We start from the raw sequence: 20,529 nt of genomic DNA on the forward strand, positions 1-20,529 counted from the left end.
AGAGATTTTACGGAATCTAGCGGAAAAGTGGGCCTGTTCAGTTCCTTTTTTAAAATTATTTTTTTTTTGCTCTAATATTCAGGTGTTTTTTTTTTAAGCGATAGCCTGTTATTTTGATGTTATTGTGTGGTACGAATTGGCACGTGCTCATACGTTTTTAATGTTAATTTTGTTTATGAAAATTGTTCAACAGTAACTAATAAAAAAATAAAATAAGAATAAGAAAAAAAAATATGATTTAAATAAACATAGTAAAATCATTTTTTTTTTATTCGGTTGAAATTACCGAAGAAACGTGTAAAACAGCTAAGCTCTGAAATCCCTAGTGTCATGCCTCACCACATGTTTTCCGGGATTATAATGCCACGGCGATATAAGGATGACAGGAGACAGGTGACAAGAGTTCTGGATAAATTATGGTGTATCGTGCTGCTAACTGAAGAGCCGACCTACTGGGAATGAAGGGTTTTTAAAATGAAGCTTGTGTGGTTTATTATTTATTCACATAAACATACTCGTATGTTCTGTTATTATTCTTTTTTGGGTAAAGTCTTACAGGGGCTAGAAGTCTCAAAGGTCACATTTAGTTGGATGATTTAATGATCAAAATCTTCTAGTACTAGTCTAGTACTTCGTATACATCTAATTAACTAAAAGTATTAACTTATAACTAAGCACAGACTATGGACTAAGCTCAGGGAAGGATGGAATTGACATTCAGATATCAGATAACATGGCAACACATAAACACGCTATCAACGATACAAATGTAACGAAACAGCGGCACAAATAATTATAACGAAATTTTAAGTTTTTAATAATTATCAGAATTAAAAAAATATGTTAGTAGAATTTATTAGCGGCACAGAGGCGTCATCATATACGCATGCATTTCAGGTTAACGGTAATAAAATTGTTTATCAATTTATTAATGCAGCGAACTAAACAAAAAGGTAACAGTTGTACCTAGTATTTTTTTGAGTATCAGCTTAATTATGAATAAAAAAGAATTCAAAATGTATGAAACTGAACGTTTAGATCGTCATTGCTCGAGCAACATTGTAACAAAGTCCCATGCACGGACCCCATTCAGTCCGGCCAGGGAGCGTTTTAGCCGGCCCTTTGTTTTTATTCAGGACATCCCGACATCGCTTTTAATCTTTTATGACCCCTTTGCGACTTCTCATACTAAGGAGTAAGGTGTAGTCATACATATATGCATTTTGTACGTGGAGGTATGAACGCGCCGCTTTATTTTACTGTTGCTATCCCTTTTTCGTTACGTACAATACGATAATGACAGCATGTGTGGTTACTTCGAAACTCGAAAACACTCAATAGCTGAAGAATGAAAACATAGAACACTTCAAATTAAAAAAAAAAAAACAACACAATTAACAAAAATAGTAAAAGAGCGTGTTTTAAACCCTTAAGCAAAGAGAACACTGACCAGGGCCTGAGAAGCTAACAATCAAGAATTTTAGGGTCGTGTTGGGTTGTGCTTTTCCCATTCCCGCCTCCCGCTTATTCTTCCTTTAGGCAATTTCCAATCTTCACTTAAACCCAAAATCCAGCGAACTCAATAATTTGTTTTACCGCTACCCCATAGTATTTACGTACTAGAGAAGAGGAGCTAAACTAATTCAGGTATTTGTAGTATATTTTTTATAATAAACATTTAACACACGCGTTGATGATTTAAAAAGTGACGCCAAGTACAATTTTATGTCTGACCATGTCGCCTTCACTGGGTTCAGATGGGCCGGTAAAAGCTAGCTTGATATAGTAATGGTCTTAAAACTGAAGACATTATAGACCGGACAAAGAAAGAGAAAACGGTTCCCAAACCTCCAACCCAAGAAGCTGAATACCATGATGCCCTCAATGGCAAGAATTGCGCAGCGGAGGGGTTTAAGTGGGTAGGCTGGCACATCACATTTCAGGTATCCCACACTCTCCCGTGTGAAGACCCGGGTTAGTAAAAAGGAATTTCCCTTCGAAAACGAAAAAAAAGACGTGCTACTGTGACACCGCAATGATAAGTGAGATACAGTTACTATGTGTTCTAGATGAGTTCTATATTTTTTTGAATTCCTTTTACTGCTGAGGTTTGTAACCGGCAGTGCTTAGTGAATTGGGGTGGAATCATAGTCTGATGGGTTGAATGAGAATCTATTATGTTGATTAGGAAGACGAAAACGTTGGAGCTGATAAAATATCTTGTAAACTTGAATCGTAAAAAATTAAAAATGTCTTCTCTACTATCTTCACTTTAGTGCCTTCTTTCATAGACTTTTTATCATTATGTCTATAATCGATTATCTTTCAATATTCTGCAACAATGACATGAAACAGATGTTGACGGTTGCGCTATGGTTGTAGACATATTTCATGAAGTATATATCAAACAATTGGGCCGCAAGACACGAGTCGCTGGAAGCGAAGGCCTGAATATTTGATGTCCCTTTAAAAATACACCTCAGTGCATATGTCGGGAACAACGATAATGTACCACAGAAATAAGAGGATGTGACCATTTTACTGTACTCTTGAACATATCGAAGGAAGCGATTTGAATTTTAATAATAGGCATAAAAACAATGTCATGAAAAACCACAAGTAGAAACAAAATTGAGATGTTTTTATTTTCTGAAAGATTATACTGTACGTATAAAAGGAACATCATGTATTTAAAACAAAGCAGTATCATACTGTAAAAGGAAATTTGAAATGAAAAAAAATTAACTGTTCTCAAGTTATTGGGAAATTACAAGTAAAAAACCGGCTATCATTGAACAATGAGGTAGGTATGTAGATACTTCGAACGTTTTTAATGAACTAATCATATTTTTTTATTTGAAGAAACATACATATTCTTTGTTTACGAATACAATAAGTACTTAACTGATTTTAAATAAAGTCCCTTTTTTTTGCGAAACGTTTTTAAGTTACAAGATTTTACCAAAATCTATGGTTTGATGTATCCAATTCTAACCAATAATCTGAATAGTTTATTTTGTACCTATGCTTCTTCTTAGTCGTAAATGGCTAATTGATTCACAAAATTTGTCTTTCCAAAATCACAGTTGTTGCCAAAACGACAAACACAACTAAACGAGTTAACGACAATCGTGATTATATATACCGTTTGTATGATATATGAGGCAGGCTATATAGATATCTATAAACTGGCTAGACTTTCAGCCCACAGAAAGGGCATAGTGCAACAGGGGTGGACAGTGACGTACAAAATGGGCCGGGAGACAAAAGTAGAGCAAACTAGTGGAACGTTTGACGACAGAGAAAAATGGTCTCCAGTGTGACAACGTTCCTTTGTCTATTCTGTTTTATATATATTTATTGTATCTAATGCTTTCTACGATAGGTGTAACTTAATGATTAACATTTAGTCTATTTTTAAAGAAATTCTTTCTCGAGTCTTGAATTGGTTATTATTATATACATGTACGTAGGTATATAAATTTTACTTTATTATATATGTACATATATAATTTGCTTACGTAAATCATCATACCTCAAAAATGACCTGTTGTTCAGTCTTGCCTCAATTTTTGTATGCCATCCTCTTAATAACAGGTTGGCTGGAAAAGATCTTACTTTGGGATAAGTCGTGAGTCATTATTTTCATTTATGCCATACAGCTGAACGTGGCCTTTCAGTCTTTTCAAGGCAGTCGGCTCTGTGTACCCCAGCAAGGGATACAGACGTGACTTTATATATGTACTATTCGCTTTTATAACTTAGCCATTAACGATGAAGTAATAAGTTTTTTTTTAAATACATTGATCCAGAACGATCCCCACTCCAAAAGTTCGAAAATAGAACACGTCTTATCTAAAGCTCGTTTCAAGTTACTAACCGGCAAAGTTCCCCAGAAAGTAACCTAGATAAGAAAGCATTACCCCACTTCAGATGCCTAATGGAGCGAAACTCATATAATGTATGCGAAACTCGGGAACAAAATAAAGACTATTCATATTGATAGATTCCGGGACGATGGAAAGTTTACTTGGAAAAATGATGGTTTTTCTAAATAAACCATCTGTAGATTACAGCGTGACTAATGGAAACTGCATAGCTGAAGTTATACTTGAAGTTGGAAACTGAAGTATTGCATGTAGTTCTTTTAGACAGCCCTTAAAGAAAAATCCCCTCTCAGTGCACGCCTAAACTAAAAAGGAACCTTCATACAAGCCAAATTTCAAGTCTCTAGACTTTCTTTTGTTATCGAAGGCGAAGTCCTTTTCACGGACGACCCTCCGGGAGAGTGTGGAACTCCTGGCACCTAAGAGTCAGCCTACCCACTCAAACCCTTCGTGCGCCCTTCTTACCATTTTGAGGGCATCGTGGGATCCACGAGGCATTCCACCACAATGCCCAAGTCTCCAGAACTAGCGGTTTGGGCTGTGCATTGTCTGTCAGTCACTCAGTAATACATACAGACATACATATAATCACGTCTATAACCCTTGCGGGGTAGACAGAGCAGACGGTCTCAAAAAGACTAATAGGCCACGTTCAGCTGGTTGGCTTAATGAAAGAATTGAGATTCAAATAGTGACAGGTCGCCTTAAGGAAGAATCCCAAGTTTACAATCCTATCCCTTAGTCACCTTTTACGATATGAATGGGAATCTCTGATGGAGTGGTCCTTTTCTTTTTCCTATTGGTGCCGGGAACCACACGGCACACTACTGTGTGCCGTGTACGGTCGGTACGGTACGGTCACTCAGTAATGGAAGAGTTTTATATATACATAGATAGATTTTCATACATTAAAGTTGAGACAACCTCGAAATGGGTCCCAACTGAGTATAAGCGAGCTGTAAACAAGATTGCACTGCTCTTCATCCCACGGATTCCCACATTGCTGAATGTGATTCAGAATCTGTCCACAGTCTGTCATAAATTAGCTTATTTATCTGATTTTCATAGTCTGTTGATTGAGTTTTCGATGATCGATCTTTGGTATAATATTGGCAGTGACTCATATTGGTGCGTGGTATAATTGACTTGCTATGTTTTTACTTGTTGTGAATTAATTAGTGCCGTGTGGTTCTCGGCGCCAATATAAAAAGAATAGGACCACTTCATCCCATGGATGTCGTAAAATGCGACTACGGGATAAGCTATACTTGGGATTCTTCTTTATAGGCGATGGTCTAGCAACCTGTCACTATTTAAATCTGAATTCTATCATTTAGCCAAACAGCTGAACGTGGCCTTTCAGTCTTTTGAAGACTGTCGGCTATGTCTACCTCGCAAGGGATATAGACGTGATTATATAGTTAGTATGTAGTTCTACATTCATCCATGTTTTTGAATGAATGTAGAACTACTTTATGTGCATTCGTCCATGATTAAGATTGACGTCCTATGAAAATGTTACAGTGTAGTTTGTTCCGACGCTTCTTCTACAGATGCGCTTTGGAAGCGGTAGTAGTTATAATTAGATTTAAGTGATGTGAAGTCAATAAGTGATACCTTGTATTCAATTTTGAAAATAAATCTATTCTATTCTACATGTTATGTTATGTAACGATATTACTATTATTAGCTATCCAATTTAGGGTCTATTTAAGCTTTATAGTCGTGGTAATCTTAATTGCTCATCTCTAGAGTAAGCTTGATGATCATGATGCCATGATGCTAGAATGGTAAAGTCCGGTTTTACACGAAGCAACTCAGTCTGACCTTCGACACCTCAGGAGGACAATCTATTTCATATTGGGGCATAGCAGAAGAAAAACATAGAAAGTAAAGTAGAGGTATATCAAAGCTTCATCTCAGCTCAATTTCAATGATGAATTTCACTGTCCACTATTTAACTTTTATAATTATTTCTTGTTTCGTACTTGGTGGTCAGTTACTTTAAAAAATTAAGAAATAAAACATAAAGTAGTCTCTGCCTTATACTTCGGGAAAGAAATGTGATGTATGTATGTATGTTTGTACTCGCGGTTTCAAAGACCGTTTGCAGACTGGCAACGAGTCGAGCTATCAAATTATTATGACTCGTAAATAAGAGTATTATTTCGAGCGTACCCTACATTTAGTCAACCGGCTTATTAGTATGAAAGGTAATGAAATTGTGTGGCGTTATTGAATTGGCACCTTATTTTGAGAATCAGTTCTTAGAGGTTTGATCAAAAGAGGTGTTGGTGTTGTGATAAATTGCGGTTGCCTAGAAGAGATTGCATCCGGTGAAAATGCTGCATTGTAGTTTGTTCCGCCGCTTGGCGCTTTGTAGGGCGGGTACCAGGGAACCAGGTAACTCAAAGAAACATTATCAAGTTAAGGGATAGTAGCTACAGCTAGGCACAATGGTAAAAAACACTTAAAAAAAAGAATGCATAAGTACAACAAAAAAACATACTTAAATAAAATAGAACAATATACATACTCGTACTTATACACACATAACATGCATATAAGACTCAATACGATACACGATCGAAAAATAATTTATTAACTCGGAGTTAAATGGAGTCAAGAGAAGTAGCCGTTCTAATGACCGCAGGCAGTTTTTTCCACAACCTAGCAGCGAGGATGGCGAAAAAATTGGAATAGGAATGCGAGGAACAAGCAGGAATTGACGAGAAGGTCGTACTTCGTCGTAGTATATCTAAGTATATAAGTCGAGTAATAACTGGGTGCTTTACTTCAACAACGAAATTAAATTTCACGCCATGGAATTTTTATTAAAACGCTGTAAGTTATGAAGAAAATGATAGTTGAGATAAAATGATGGTTTCTGACCCGTGGAAAACCAAAGTGGATCACCTAGGTGTTCTACAGTTAAATTTTTGAATCCCTGATTCATCTAGGTGTCCTGCTATACAAAATAATGTACCCGTAGTTCAAATGATTTGACTAAAACCAGCTTTGAGACAATAAGAGAATATATACGACTTTCACAAAGTGAATATAAAAGCTCTAGTAATAACTTTCCACGGTTTTCAAAGCGCGGGGAAAACATAAAATCTAGGAAACTGCACTCGGCTAAAGTGGAAAAGGAAATTAATAATTACGACTCAATTACTTAGCGCTTTCAAGTTACTGGCTTGGTTAATTTTATAACTTCAGACTACCTTTTACAGGCTGTAAAACATTTGTTATATCAAACTATGGTAATAAATAAGGCGAATGCGAATGACCGGAATAGAAAAGGGAATGTCAAATTAGTGTTCAAATAAGTAATTAGTGCCGTGTGGTTCCCGGCACCATTAGAAAAAAGAATAGGACCACTCCATCTCTTTCTCATGGATGTCGTAAGAGGCGACTAAGGGATAGGCTTATAAACTTGGGATTCTTCTTTTAGGCGACAGGTTAGCAACCTGTCACTATTTGAATCTCAATTCTTTCATTAAGCCAAACAGCTGAACGTAGGCCACGTTCAGTGTTTGGCTTAATGAAAGAATCAGTCTTTTTAAGACTGGTGGCTCTGTCTACCCCGGAAGGGATATAAGCGTGATTATATGTATGTATGTCAAATTAGTTTTGGTCATTTTAACGGATGTATGAAAGCAGGTTAACTAAGCAAATATGTAAGGTAAATGTAAATTGAAATTTTTGAGGGGAAGACCTAGAAGACCGTACCTTGATCAAATTGGGGATGTTCTATTAAGATAAGATAGTTTAAAAGATCCAGATCAGGAATACCTTAAATCGTCATCGATTCAGGGTATTCTTGATCTGGTCCTTGCGTGAAAAGATTAATAAATGTAGATGAAGCAAATTAAGTGTGCAGGGATCGTGACAAGTGAAAAGATGTAGTCTCTGCCTACCCGCTTCGAAGATCGAAGAGTTAAGATGTTATTTAGTTGATTTAACCAGTCTTTGCTTGTGTCCCGGTTCCATCTCTGAGAACACTCGTTGCCGGTAAAAAAAAAAGTCCAGCAATATTTTTTCATATAATACAACTAGAAAATAGAATTTGACCCAGATCGACAGATAGCAATATCCGTCTACCCAACCTTGTGGAGTCGCGACAGCGGGCAGAAATAGAAGAGCCGCCGCGGAAAGGTCAGCGGGCATCGCCAAATGTGGACCTGTTCCGACCCACATATCAGTACCTTTAAAGTTTAATGGGTTGGATTTGATGACGCCGCAGTTGTACTGATGCGGCATAGGAGGTATAAATCGTGGAAAAACAGCCCACTTAAGTATCGGACGGTGAAAAATATCTTGCTCCATATTTTTTTCGGTATAATTAAAAAGAGACAATAGCAATACCGTGTGGTTCCCGGCACCATTAAAAAAAGAATAGGACCACTCCATCTCGTTCCCATGGATGTTGTAAAAGGCGACTAAGGAATAGGCTTATAAACTTGGGATTCTTCTTTTAGGCGATGGCTAGCAACCTGTCACTATTTGAATCTCAATTCCATCATAAAGCCAAACAGCTAAACGTGGCCTATCAGTCTTTTCAAGACTGTTGGCTCTGTCTACCCCGCAAGGGATATAGACGTGATTATAGGTATGTATGTATGTATGACAATAGAAAAATGGAAATGGAAACTGTACTCTCCGCCTACCCCTCCGGGGAAAAGGTCCGATTCATAAATGTATTAAATGCAATGTCATTCATATACATAATCACATCTTTAGCCGTGGTAGACAGAACCAATTTAGTCTTGCAAGGATTGAAAGGCTACGTTAAGCTTTATGGCTAATGGAATTGAGATTCAAAAGTGACAGGTTGCTAGCCCATCGCCTAAAAAATTAATCCCAAGTTTATAAGCCTATTCCTTAGTCGCATTTTACGGCATCCATGGGAAAATCATGGAGGGGCCCTTTTCTGAAGTGCTGAGAACCACACGGCAAATGCAATGTCATTGACAACAATTAAAAAACTGTTATATGTAACTGTGACGGGAAATTCAATAATTTCAAGGTACTTTTAATGAATCTTCTCTCAGCGTGCATTTAGGTGTATAATTAATAGTTGACGTCAAAGCCCACGGGTTTGTGTTACCTGGCCTAGGTAAAAAAAAACTAACACGTCTTTTTGTTGTACATATACATACATACATACATATGGTCACGTCTATATCCCTTGTGGGCTACAAACTTGGTATTCTTTTTAGGCGTTGGGTTAGCAACCTATCACTATTTGAGTCTCAATTCTATCATTAAGCTAAACAGCTGAACGTGGCCATTCGGTATTTTCAAGACTGTTGGCTCTGTCTACCCCGCATGGGATATAGACGTGACCATTTGTATGTATGTATGTTACTTTTTCTAGACTCGTTAAAAATGCTGCAGTAGCGTACTTACTAGCGCATTGTGTTTGCAGAAAATAAATGAAACAAATTGTATACACAATGGCGAGTGGTCACGCCATTGGGTCTCTTCAGTTATTTACCAGCTCAAGAACGTCGGCGTTCGAACCGGTAAGGTGCCCGGTTAAAATGCGTGATGCGCAGAAAGGCACAGGTTCAAATCCAAACATCACCACAGCATTGAAAATATACATGTATAAACTGATATTTATAGGAACCGGCACCAATACAAAAAAAGAATAGGACCACTCCATCTCTTTCCCATGGATGTCGTAAAAGGCGACTAAGGGATAGGCTTACACAACAACTTTGGATTCTTGTTTAGGCGATAGGCTAGCAAGCTGTCACTATTTGAATCTCAATTCTATCATTAAGCCAAATAGCTGAACGTGGCCATTTAGTCTTTTCAAGACTGTTGGCTCTGTCTACTACGCCAGGGATATAGACGTGACCATATGTATGTATGTAATAGGAACACTTGACGCATTCATCTTAAAATAAAACAAAAGTTTAGTGACCTTTTGAAAGATAATGACAAAAGCTTAGGTATTGTGTCTCATCACAGACATTCAAGGTTATTTGCAAGATAGATCAGCAAAAAACGATAATGTTAAAAAATACAAACATTAGCGCATGCATAGGATCATCAAGATGAGTAACGCTTTAATAACTTGATTTTGTGCTATGACTGTGCTTAGATACAAGGTCTGAAAATGGCTAACCATTTAAGATGTAATGAAATATTGTTAGTTAGTTATATTATTGCTAATAAAATAACACAGAGACATGCCACTTTTTACTTAAATTAAGTTTCTTTATTGTTTGCCGGTTGACTGGAAGAGATCTCTTCATGGCATAAGTCCGCACCAAGCAAGCGCACCTTTTCTTGAATCCCTACAAAATCTCTTTAGTGTGCCTTTAATTATGTATTATCATCCCCAAATCTAGGGGGGGATTGACGATATACGTTACATTTCGCGTAACAATGCCATCGCCGAATGATCGCTTCGGATTTTGGGTGCCGTTCGAAACTGACGGGACAGAGTTACTTTCGCATTGAAAATATTACTAATAAATAATTTAAAATATTAGTAGGGAAGTAGGAATAAGTAGGTATAGCGTTCCGGCGGCCATTCCTCATTAAATGCATAGCTTCAATAAACGGGAGACGTAAGCAATAAAGAAGTCCACTTCATGGCTAGATGAAGACATTCCAGTTTTATGAGTTATCTTCGTACATAGAGAGAATATATATTTTATATATTTCTTTAAGATAAGGATCAGATTTTTAATGGCGGCCTCTGTGGCGCAGCGGCAGTACGCTTGTCTGAGACACCGGAGGTCTCGGGTTCGAATCCCGGCCAGGGCATGATGAGAAAAGGACTTCTTCTGATTGGCCTGGGTGTTGGATGTTTATCTATATAAGTATTTATTAAAAAATATAGTATCGTTGAGTTAGTATCTCGTAACACAAGTCTCGAACTTACTTCCTGGCTAACTCAATCTGTGTAATTAGTCCCGTATATATTTTATATTTAATTTTCCCAGTAATAATTTATGTAATAATAGTCATGTTTAATGTATTATTTTGGGGTGATCAGACGAGAGAAGTGTACGCACCATGTGTTCCTCCCTAGAGGGGTGAGGATATAACCAGTGTTAATGTCAAGAGAAAATCCAGTTTAGTATTATCTTTACAAACCTAAGCCATACTGGATCACGTACATGACTTAATGGGAATAGACCGAGAGGAGCAATTCTTAAATGTCACGACACGGCAGTATTTACAACTATATATAATGGATCGCCTATAAGCAATACCTTATATGACAACACCTAACATAATAAATGCAACCATAAACGTGCAATAAAATAGCTTAATAAGAACTGTTCTTCATCGGACGACTGGCAGATTAGCTCATTCAGTTTTATGATCTACCAGTGTGGGTACTTCGCATATCGATTAGATTCAAGATTGAGAAAAAGTAGAGGATATTTTTGTCTGTGCTATACATACATAAAATCACGCGTCTTTCTTGAAGGTGTAGGCAGAGACTACATCTTTCCACTTGCCACGATCACTGCATACTTCCTTCGCTTCATCCGCATTCATAACTTTCTTCATGCTAGCTCTTTAATTTTGGGTACTCTTGACCTGACCACTTGCCGGAACGTCTCCGATAATCACGTCTATATCGCCTGCGGGGTAGACAGAGACAACAGTCTTGGAAAGACTGGTAGGCCACATTCAACTGTTTGGCTCAATGATAGAATCGAGATTTAAAGAATCCCTAGTTCATAACACACTTAGTCGCCATCCATGAGTAAGAGTTGGAGTGGTCCTATTTTTTTTTCTATTGGTGCCGTATACCTATATAAGTCTAGTAAAGTCATTAAATACCTTAATATAGGTAGTAATAAGAACTGTTCTTCATCGGACGTCGGCAGATAAGCTCATTTCCAGTTTATGGGCTGTGAGTGTGGGCACTCCGCACATCGATTAGATTCAAGATTGAAGATAGACTTAGAGAGCAGCGATTTTCGCGTGTTCTTGAGTCTCTGTCAACTCTATTAAAGTTTAAAACGTGACATACGAATAAGTACCATCTTCTCGTAACTTTAAGATTAAATTACTTTAACGAAACCCCTTTCGCCCCGAAAATGGACTGCTCCCATGGGATTTGCCATAAACCTCTAAAGGTAAGCGTGACGTATTTTTTTACGTATTTATTAACCTTTAATTATCTTCGTACGAATTAATACTTTTAAAACAAAAGTAAACATAAATACAGCTAAGAAGTTTAACATTGCAAAAAAATTTAAATAAATTCATCCAACGTAAAAGACATTGAATACTAAAGAGAAAACTAATTAAATACAACTTTATTTCGTCGCGTTAAGATCTAAATAATTATCCCCATTTCGAACCAATCGAGAGCAACAAGATCTCAATCAAGAGGAGCCGCAAACACTGTACTAAAACCCAAAACAAGGCCAAAGCGATCCCTTTAAACACCGAACTAACCGTTGTAACCGTGACTTATTAGCGCTGAAACCAAATCAATGGTGAACGAAAGGGAGAAGCAATGTACTTGAACTAGGCGGGGGAGGCGATCGCATCGATAGCCGAATTAGGTCATGGTCTACCATTGCGCGGCATGTGCGGCGCGCGGGCGAACTGGCGGTGGCTGCCCCGTATTGGATAATGAAATGACGTTAATGTCGGAAGGTGACGTCTTCGTGGTCTAGGTTTGAAAATGGAATAGGATTTTAACCGCAGATCGGGACAACAGAAATTTTGTTCATGGCTGGTTTGAATGAGAAATTACTTTTTTAAACTTAGAATTGTACCAGTCATCAGCCAGTAACATCGTAAGCTTGGCCCGAATAATTTTAATCCTCGAATGATTTATTCTTGCAACAACACGTTAGATAATAAATACTCTTTTAAAAAAAAGAGAACAGAAAACACATTCTCAAAAGATCCTTATTGGTTAGACGGCGTAAATTTCACCGACGATCGCCTCCGCAACTGGTCGGTTTGAAAATGGAATAGTTTAAAATTTTTATGAGGTATTTTATTGACCGTTAGGATTCTGAAGAGATATAAGGCGTGCACGATATATCTTTTTGAAGTGGTGTCACGTTCTTGTAAATAATTGCTATCATTGTGGAAATTTAGTAGTTTTTTTTAGTCTTTGTACATGTATTTTTATTAGTAGGCCGTACCTTGACTTAGCGATAAGCCCTATACTAATATTCGTGAATCTATCAAGGATTACATTATAAAGTAAATATTGTCTCATCCATTATTCCACTGTAAAGATAAACATAATATTTAACGAGCGAGATTGTAACAGAAGCCAACTGATTATAATCGTTAATCTTATACTAACTGAAAACTATATCTCAAATATTACTTACAAACTTTGACTATATATTCGCTTTCAAAGTTTTATTGGGAAGAAATCATCCTACTTGGCTAGTTTTTAGATAAGAAGGTAAGAATTGGCCTTTGACCAAAAAATCATTCATACATATAATCACTTCTTTTCCCCTGGCGGGGTAGACAGAGCTGACAGTCTAGAAAATACTGAAAGGCCACGTTGAGCTGTATGGCTTCATGATGGAATTGAGATTCGAATAGTGACAGGTTTCTTGCCCATCGCCTACAAGAGGAATCCCAAGTTTATTTTTTTCCCTTAGTCGCCTTTTACGAAATGCGTGGAAAAGATATGGAGTGGTTCAATTCTAATGTGCCGAAAACCACACGAATATGTAAGATTAAGTTTGAAAGTTGCTGCTAACTAAGACGATTTCTTAAAAGTTTTTATTCGGCATGTATGATGTTGTGTATTTTACAAATACATAAGTGATGCATATGTATGTTATATGTATATCATATTCATTATTGAAAGTAGCTAAAACAAATTACAAATAGAAGCTTTTCTATAGTCGTGTATGATGAGTAAAGAAGAGAGAAATCATTAGTTTTATACTCATTCACAAATTTTTAATGTAGACAATGTGCATTCTTCCACCATTTAAGATTTAAGAGATCTCTATTTGTTAATTGACGTCCGGTGAAAATGCTGCAGTGTAGTTTGTTACGCCACTTCTTTTACACATGCGCTTTGGAAGCGGTAGTAGACATAATTAAAGTTATGAAACGTCAATAAGTGATACCTTGTATCCAATTTGGAAAATCTATTCTATTATTAAGACATTAGAAATCTTCTACATTAGGATGTGTTATCATGATCCAACATGGGTTAGGTCCCTTTGTTCATTGCATGGTTACGGAGGTTTGAAGGAAGTCGCTTCATGAAAAAATCTTACAACTCCAGGTTTATTTACTAACGTTGACCAAGCATGACTTATCTTTCCTCTCCCATTGATTTTGGAGATTAAAAAATAACTTACAAAATGATAAAAAGGGAGAATTTCTGTCAACGTTCGTGAATTCATCCATACTAATATTATAAATGTGAAAATGTGTATGTTTGTGAACGACGTTCACGTCAAAACCACTAAACCGATCTCAGTGAAATTTTGCATACTTATAGTACGGAAAAGGACAGGCGAAAGACAGTTGACTTTAATTGATTGTGATTATGGTTATCTACCAGTAAGACTATCAGGACTACAGGCATGGGGGGGCAAAACTTGACCTAATCCTCTCCCGACATAAGGACGCAATGGAGACTAAACTATCCACGATGAAGACTGCGACGTTAGAGAGAAATAGAGGAAGATAAAAATTTTGTGAGAGTGATAAAGATAGAAATAAAGAGCCAAAAAGAGATGGAGATAAGGTTTTAATGCTTCGTTGTACGATATTCGAATAATTTATAGACTTGAAGGCTATGTACTTATGACGTCATGCATAGTTAAGTATTTGGCGCTATATTGGTTTAGGCCTTGACGTCATATGCACAAATGCTTGTCTAAGTTATCAAATACAAGTTGATAAAAAAAAATATATAAGTATAACGATTTTAGGATCAGTAAGAAAGGAATGGTTTGAGTGATTTTTGGAATACGTGTCAAGTTAGGTTTTTAAATGAAACAGTAACTTGGCGCTTTTTTATTGAATTATGTTGTTCCTTTATTGTTTGCCAGTTGACTGGAAGAGATCCCTTCATGGGATAAGTCCGCTATTGCAAGAGATTTATTTATTTTATTACTAATACTATTTCTTTTGACTGTGTTTTCTGTGCAATAATGTTACAAACAAACAAACAGCACTAATACTTTAGATGTTTTAGCTACGCAAATATACAAGGAGTATTATGTTAAGGAGTGAATAGTATAATGGGAACGCTGATGAGAAACGATTAGACGAACGTACCCTGGTCAATCAGGGACGTCCTGGCGAGAGATCAGGTCAAGAGTACCCGACGAGTTTGCATGAATACATACATATGGTCACGTCTATATCCCTTGCGGGGTAGACAGAGCCAACAGTCATGAAAAGACTGAATGGCCATGTTCAGCTATTTAGCTTAATGATAAAATTGAGATTCAAATAGTTACAGGTTGCTAGCCCATCGCCTAAAAAAGAATACCAAGTTTGTAAGCTTATCCCTTAGTCGCCTTTTACGTCATCTATGGGAAAGAGATGTGGTCCTATTCTTTTTTGCATGAAAAGAATAATAAATTTAGCTGAAGATCTTATGCAAAGTTCGTGGCAAGTGGAAAGATGTAGTCTTTGTCTACCCTTCCGGAAAATAGGAGTGTTTTAATGAATGTATTAATGTTTAGTCTACATAAAGCAGTTGGTTTAGGAAATAATTTCTATAAATTGATAATGTGAAAGAAAATACGGGAGCACTCAAAAAGTTTTTTTTTTTTTAAATGGGAATGCTTTTGTTATTAAAAGACTGAAGAATAATTCTCGCTATGTACAGCACGTGCCAAAATTATATCCGTTGTAAGAATATTCAAATTCAACGGCTTTACTTTGGATTAAATGTTAATTATAACAAACCGCCTTTGAAATGTTTGAAGCACTGGTTCTAAATGTTTGTGTACTTTAGCAGCCTCTTACGACATTCGCAAGAAAAACACAGCTGTCATAATCGGCTTATAAAATTGGGATTCTCTTTTAAGGCGTCCAGGCTTTCGTATCAACCTGTCAATATCCGAATCTCAAGTTCATCACTAAAACCTGCACTTGGCCTTCCAGTCTAGTGACTATAATGGCTCCGTCTTCCCTGTACGAGATAAAGACGTGATGTATATGAAGGGTACTTCGTGCAAAGCATTTTGCTTCATCTTTGTCAAATTCTAGTAAAAGAATGGTTTCGTCTGTGTAAACTGTATGATAAAGTCAGTCACCTTTTTACAAAAAAGTTCCTTAACATTACATATATGTCAGCACCAACCCACCTTTTCATCTTTTTAAGACCAAAATAGATAGTAGGATGGGCTTTAACGGAAGGAAGGTACGTTGAAATATTTTTTTTTACCAGTTGACACTTCATTACTTGACTTTGAGAAGAATCAGGACAAACGGCAAACGGAAAGTATGATGATGACTTTATCATCAGACGTAAGGTTCCCTTCGGTTTTATGGGAAATCAATTGCCAATCTGTCACTGTCAAGTCAGAACTGAAAATGCAATTCGGTTGAAGGTATCCACGAATTTTTGCGCTGATCCACTGTAACTTTTACCTCCGATTCTAGTAGAAAATATAAGCAGTAGACTTACCAGTATTCGTCCGGTGGTAGTCTGGCCGGAGATGAGTTCGCCGGCCCAATCCTTGGCCTCTGTCATAAAGGTCCCCTCGAACTCCTGTTTGCTTTGACGGGCCGCCTTCTGTTCCTTCTGCTTCGGGTCGTTCGGGGCCAGCTCCGGCTCCTTGCGGCAGCAGACGAACGCGCAAGCGCGCCATACCACCACCACCAACAGGCCCGCGAGGAACGTGAAGATCGAAGACAGGAGAAAGCACCACCATTTTCGGACACTGAGGCAGTCATCTTCAGGGATCGACGCGGTTGTCGCCTCTTCCTCTGACGAAGCCATTCCCCGAGGGCGCGAGGCATCCAGTCAAGCGCGCCATGCACGTGCAAGGGACGCGCGCACGCACGCAGTTCCCGCGCGCGACTGAGCTCGCCGCGGCCTGCGCCCCGCCCCGCGTGGTCGATGCTGCCCAATCGATCCGCGCACGCGCAAAGCGCTCGCCCTGTACCACTACCGACCCGATACGCTCATACTGCTACCTTCTCTTCTTTATATCCTCGTCACTGCTGTAACATCTCTTCATAAATCTTCAGTTTTCCCAAAGCCATTTCAGCACCGATAAACTTGATGTTGGTTACGGAGGTCAACGAATTGGGCCCTGAATTTCGTAGCGCTACGACGGCCGACTGCGTCACAGCTACGCTCGTAGACGTCTACGGCCCGCTACGATTGGTCGGTCCAAATTGCGAGCGAAGTTACCGACAGTTTCCTTGTAAAGTGCTCATTTCTCTTTCCTTTGTTAGTGTTGCGTTTTTCTTGGAGCAGTTGAACCTTGAGGGTATTATAAAAAGAGATTACTTTTACTCGTACAAAGTACGGTTTTTGTATCTACAGTAAAGCAAATCTAGTCATCAAATATTTTCGCTTTAATTAATGGCATATAAATATCACGACTTAATTTATATCAATGAGTAAGATAAAAATCGCACAATCCTGTTATGTAACAGGTTTCGTAGCACTGGCTACGACGCCTACGAGGCTCAGCTACGATGCTACGAGATTGCTATCCGTTTCGTAGCACGAGCTACGAACATAATATACTGATTGCTTTTAGCTTAGGGTTAAGTTTCTCAACTATAAACTTTAATCAGAATAAATGTGTAGGGGATCTTATCAGTTCAGACCGATTTCTTGAAAAATTTATTATACATTTATCGAAAGACGACGTGACACTTACTATTACTAAATTTTAATAAAGCGTTAATCCGACAGTTTCTATTTCATTTTTGAAGAACATTTACCTTACTCCGAATTCACTAGTTCGGCAGACCGCCATTTCGACAAAATAGGTTTCTGTTGACGGTGTTTTTCGAGACACATTCATAAAGAAGTATAGGTACGCATGCAATCAATTCTTACGGGGTAGACTAGCACTCTCGAATAGGCTGAAGGGCCGCGTTTAGCTATATGGCTTAAGAGATATAAAAACTGACAGGTTGGCAGCTCATCGACTTCAAGAAGAATCCCAAGTTTATAAATTTCTCATACCTAATGTAGTTTACTATATTTATGGGAACAGAAACAGTTGACACACACTATGTATTTTACACCCACAAACTAGATTCTGTCCGATTTATGCTTTTCTTAGCAATGGGTTTCTTAGCGTCGGTGGTCGAATCGGTAAGGCGTTTGGCGCAAAAAGGCACAGGTTCGAATCCCACCTCGGCCATGTAACCAATGACTATTTTCGAAGTTATGTACATTAGTTTGAATACTAACAGATGCTCTTACGGTGAGGGAAAACATCAAAATATCTGCACATTCAGGAAACTGGATGTGTAACACTGATTGATCAAATATGGGTTAGGTTCACCTGCAAAGGTTGCGGAGGTCAGACGGGAGTCGCTTCGTGTAAAAACCTGACTTACCCAATCCATGGTCAATGAACTAATCTCCAAAGTGGTGAGGATGCAACTGTGACTAAAGCCGGGAGGAAGAAGAAGCAATGAGTGTCGTAAATAAATAATTAACTATCGATTTTCGAAAAAGACCGTGTGGACATGATTACATCGAAATTCAGAATAACAGTTCTCTTGTTGAATGGATTGAATATCATTGCTTCAAGTAACATCTTGCCTGATATACCCGTTGCATGATTTGGTATAGTTATAGGCCGATCCTGGCCAACTCTAACGGGGTATCAACAACATGAAAAAATTGTACATGCATAGATTTCTATTTCTTTATACTTACAGTTGACAATAAAATAAACAATTTACATAATTTCATTTTATTTAAAAACAATTACTTATTTTAATTAACAAATGCCTTTCTTAAAAACCCTCTTTCCAATATTTCAAACAGGAACAAAATCCGTCCACACTGCCCTAAAGATTTGGGCATACTAACAAACAAAGAAAATAGGGGCTTAACTTTTTAATATGTATTGATATATATACCTATTTGAGTGACAAGAAAGTATATGAGATTTGCATCAATAGGAAAATCAAGAAATATTTTGCACTTGTTATAAGTGCAAAATATTGCACAAGTGATATTTTCCATAGTACTACCTTTACTACCACCTTTGCCTACTAAGAAAGAAACATCTGTATTCCGCATTCTTATCTTCTTATGTTGCTTTAGAACTCAGGGTTGACAGAATGTTAGCTCCAAACAGAGTATTCAGATGTGAGTACAAAATAAAACAAATCCTAACCTTACGTAACTAAAGTTCAATTTTTATCATCACTCTCTGGCACATTTTCTCCGATCCACTTCAAGTATGGTGGGTTGCCGTTCTTTATTGGCAATGATATGACCTCACAAACTTCGTATGGATGGTTTGAACGGACAAACTCTGTCAGCTTGTTCACTTGGGTGGTTCTTGTTTTGATCATAAGTAGTAACTGAAACAATATAAATATAAAATATAATTCATACATACATATAATCCTTCCTAAACCCCTTGCAGGGCAGACAGAGCCAACAGTCTTGAAAATGCTGATAGGCCACTTCAGCTGTCTGGCTTAATGATAGAAAATGAGATTCAAATAGTGACACTTTGCTAGCCCGTCGCCAAGTTTATATGAATACCAAATAAATCTTCCAATTCCAATATTTTAATAAATAAAATATAAATATTATAAAAATATTTACAAAAATAATTCATAACAGGCATGTATTTATATAAGTTTTTACATGTAAAATCAATACTTGAAGTTGAGAATGTAAATCAGGAATAGACTTTGAGAATATTCCGTATATAGACACATTCATGTCATGTTTGTCCCTTCTGGAGTAGACAATATTAATAGTGCCACTTGACATTACATATAAACTGAAAAACAAAAAAACAAATCCTGGGTCTTGTCTTAACTTGTTCTGTTCATCTTCTTCTGTAAATATGTGCAGATATGTGACAATTTAATTACCTCACTATCTTCATTGATTTCATTCTTCCATTCATAAATAGAGGTGACTTGTGGTATGATGTTGACACACGCAGCTAACTTGTTCTTTACCAGGCCATGCCCTATAGTTTTGCCAACTTCCATGCTTGGCACGGTCACATATGCAACAGAGTATTTGTCTGAAAAATATTAATTGTATCTACGTCAATATTAGAGACACGGTCAGATTCATCCTTAAATATGACTTGTATCAATACATTTCTCCAGACTCACCTCGTTTCTAACGTAAAGATAAAGGCTAAATATTATCTATGTATAATTATAATATTGCGGATTGGTTCCATTTTCTTATATAAAAGACCATGCATTCTTTTCTTCTTCAATTTTATTAACCTATCGAACCACAAACGATGTTATTTACCTGCGTCAGCTACGCCGGAGGACATATTTGCTTGTGATAAAACAAAAAACGGTTTGATAATTGTAAGATAAATAGCAAAAACAGATTTTCTGTTTAATTTTATAAGCATTATTTCATTAAATATAAAAGAAACATATGAAAATAAGTTGTTTATTTCGTGTTTTATTTTTCCGATATGACATCAGTCAAGTCAATTGCAGATTG

At 37.3% G+C, this 20,529-nt stretch overlaps 2 protein-coding genes across 7 annotated transcripts in view; both read right to left on the reverse strand.

Annotated features, from left to right (window-relative positions):
- Nucleotides 1–17,277, reverse strand: part of LOC106142873 (calcium-activated potassium channel slowpoke) — a 63,379-nt gene extending 46,102 nt beyond the window's left edge. For 2 of the 6 annotated variants that reach the window (XM_060945728.1, XM_060945726.1), the window contains exon 1: nt 16,519–17,271. In XM_060945728.1, coding sequence (XP_060801711.1) covers nt 16,519–16,833 — 315 coding nt within the window. In that variant the 5' untranslated portion in view covers nt 16,834–17,271. Of the gene's footprint in view, nt 1–16,518 lie in introns of all 6 variants that reach the window. The other 4 variants (XM_060945731.1, XM_060945730.1, XM_060945727.1 and 1 more) reach the window with 4 other exon arrangements.
- A 1,519-nt stretch (nt 17,278–18,796) lies between these two features.
- LOC106142921 (protein CutA homolog) lies at nt 18,797–20,515 on the reverse strand. The gene is made up of 3 exons (XM_013344871.2): nt 20,326–20,515; nt 19,926–20,083; nt 18,797–19,400 (listed from the first exon to the last, which is right to left on the reverse strand). Exons 1-3 carry the CDS (start codon nt 20,432–20,434, stop codon nt 19,227–19,229), a joined length of 441 nt encoding a protein of 146 aa, XP_013200325.2. The 5' UTR covers nt 20,435–20,515; the 3' UTR covers nt 18,797–19,226.
- Between the last annotated feature and the right edge of the window lie 14 nt (nt 20,516–20,529).

This window comes from Amyelois transitella, chromosome 9 (genome assembly GCF_032362555.1).
Source record: "Amyelois transitella isolate CPQ chromosome 9, ilAmyTran1.1, whole genome shotgun sequence".
NCBI classification, from domain to species: domain Eukaryota; kingdom Metazoa; phylum Arthropoda; class Insecta; order Lepidoptera; family Pyralidae; genus Amyelois; species Amyelois transitella.

Coding starts and splice junctions, on each gene's coding strand:
- LOC106142921 (XM_013344871.2), bottom strand. CDS start 20,434: ATGCTTATAAAATTAAACAGAAAATCTGTTTTTGCTATTTATCTTACA. Junction 20,084..20,325: donor CTCCGGCGTAGCTGACGCAG/GTAAATAACATC, acceptor AATATTTTTCAG/ACAAATACTCTGTTGCATAT. Junction 19,401..19,925: donor AAATCAATGAAGATAGTGAG/GTAATTAAATTG, acceptor ATATTGTTTCAG/TTACTACTTATGATCAAAAC.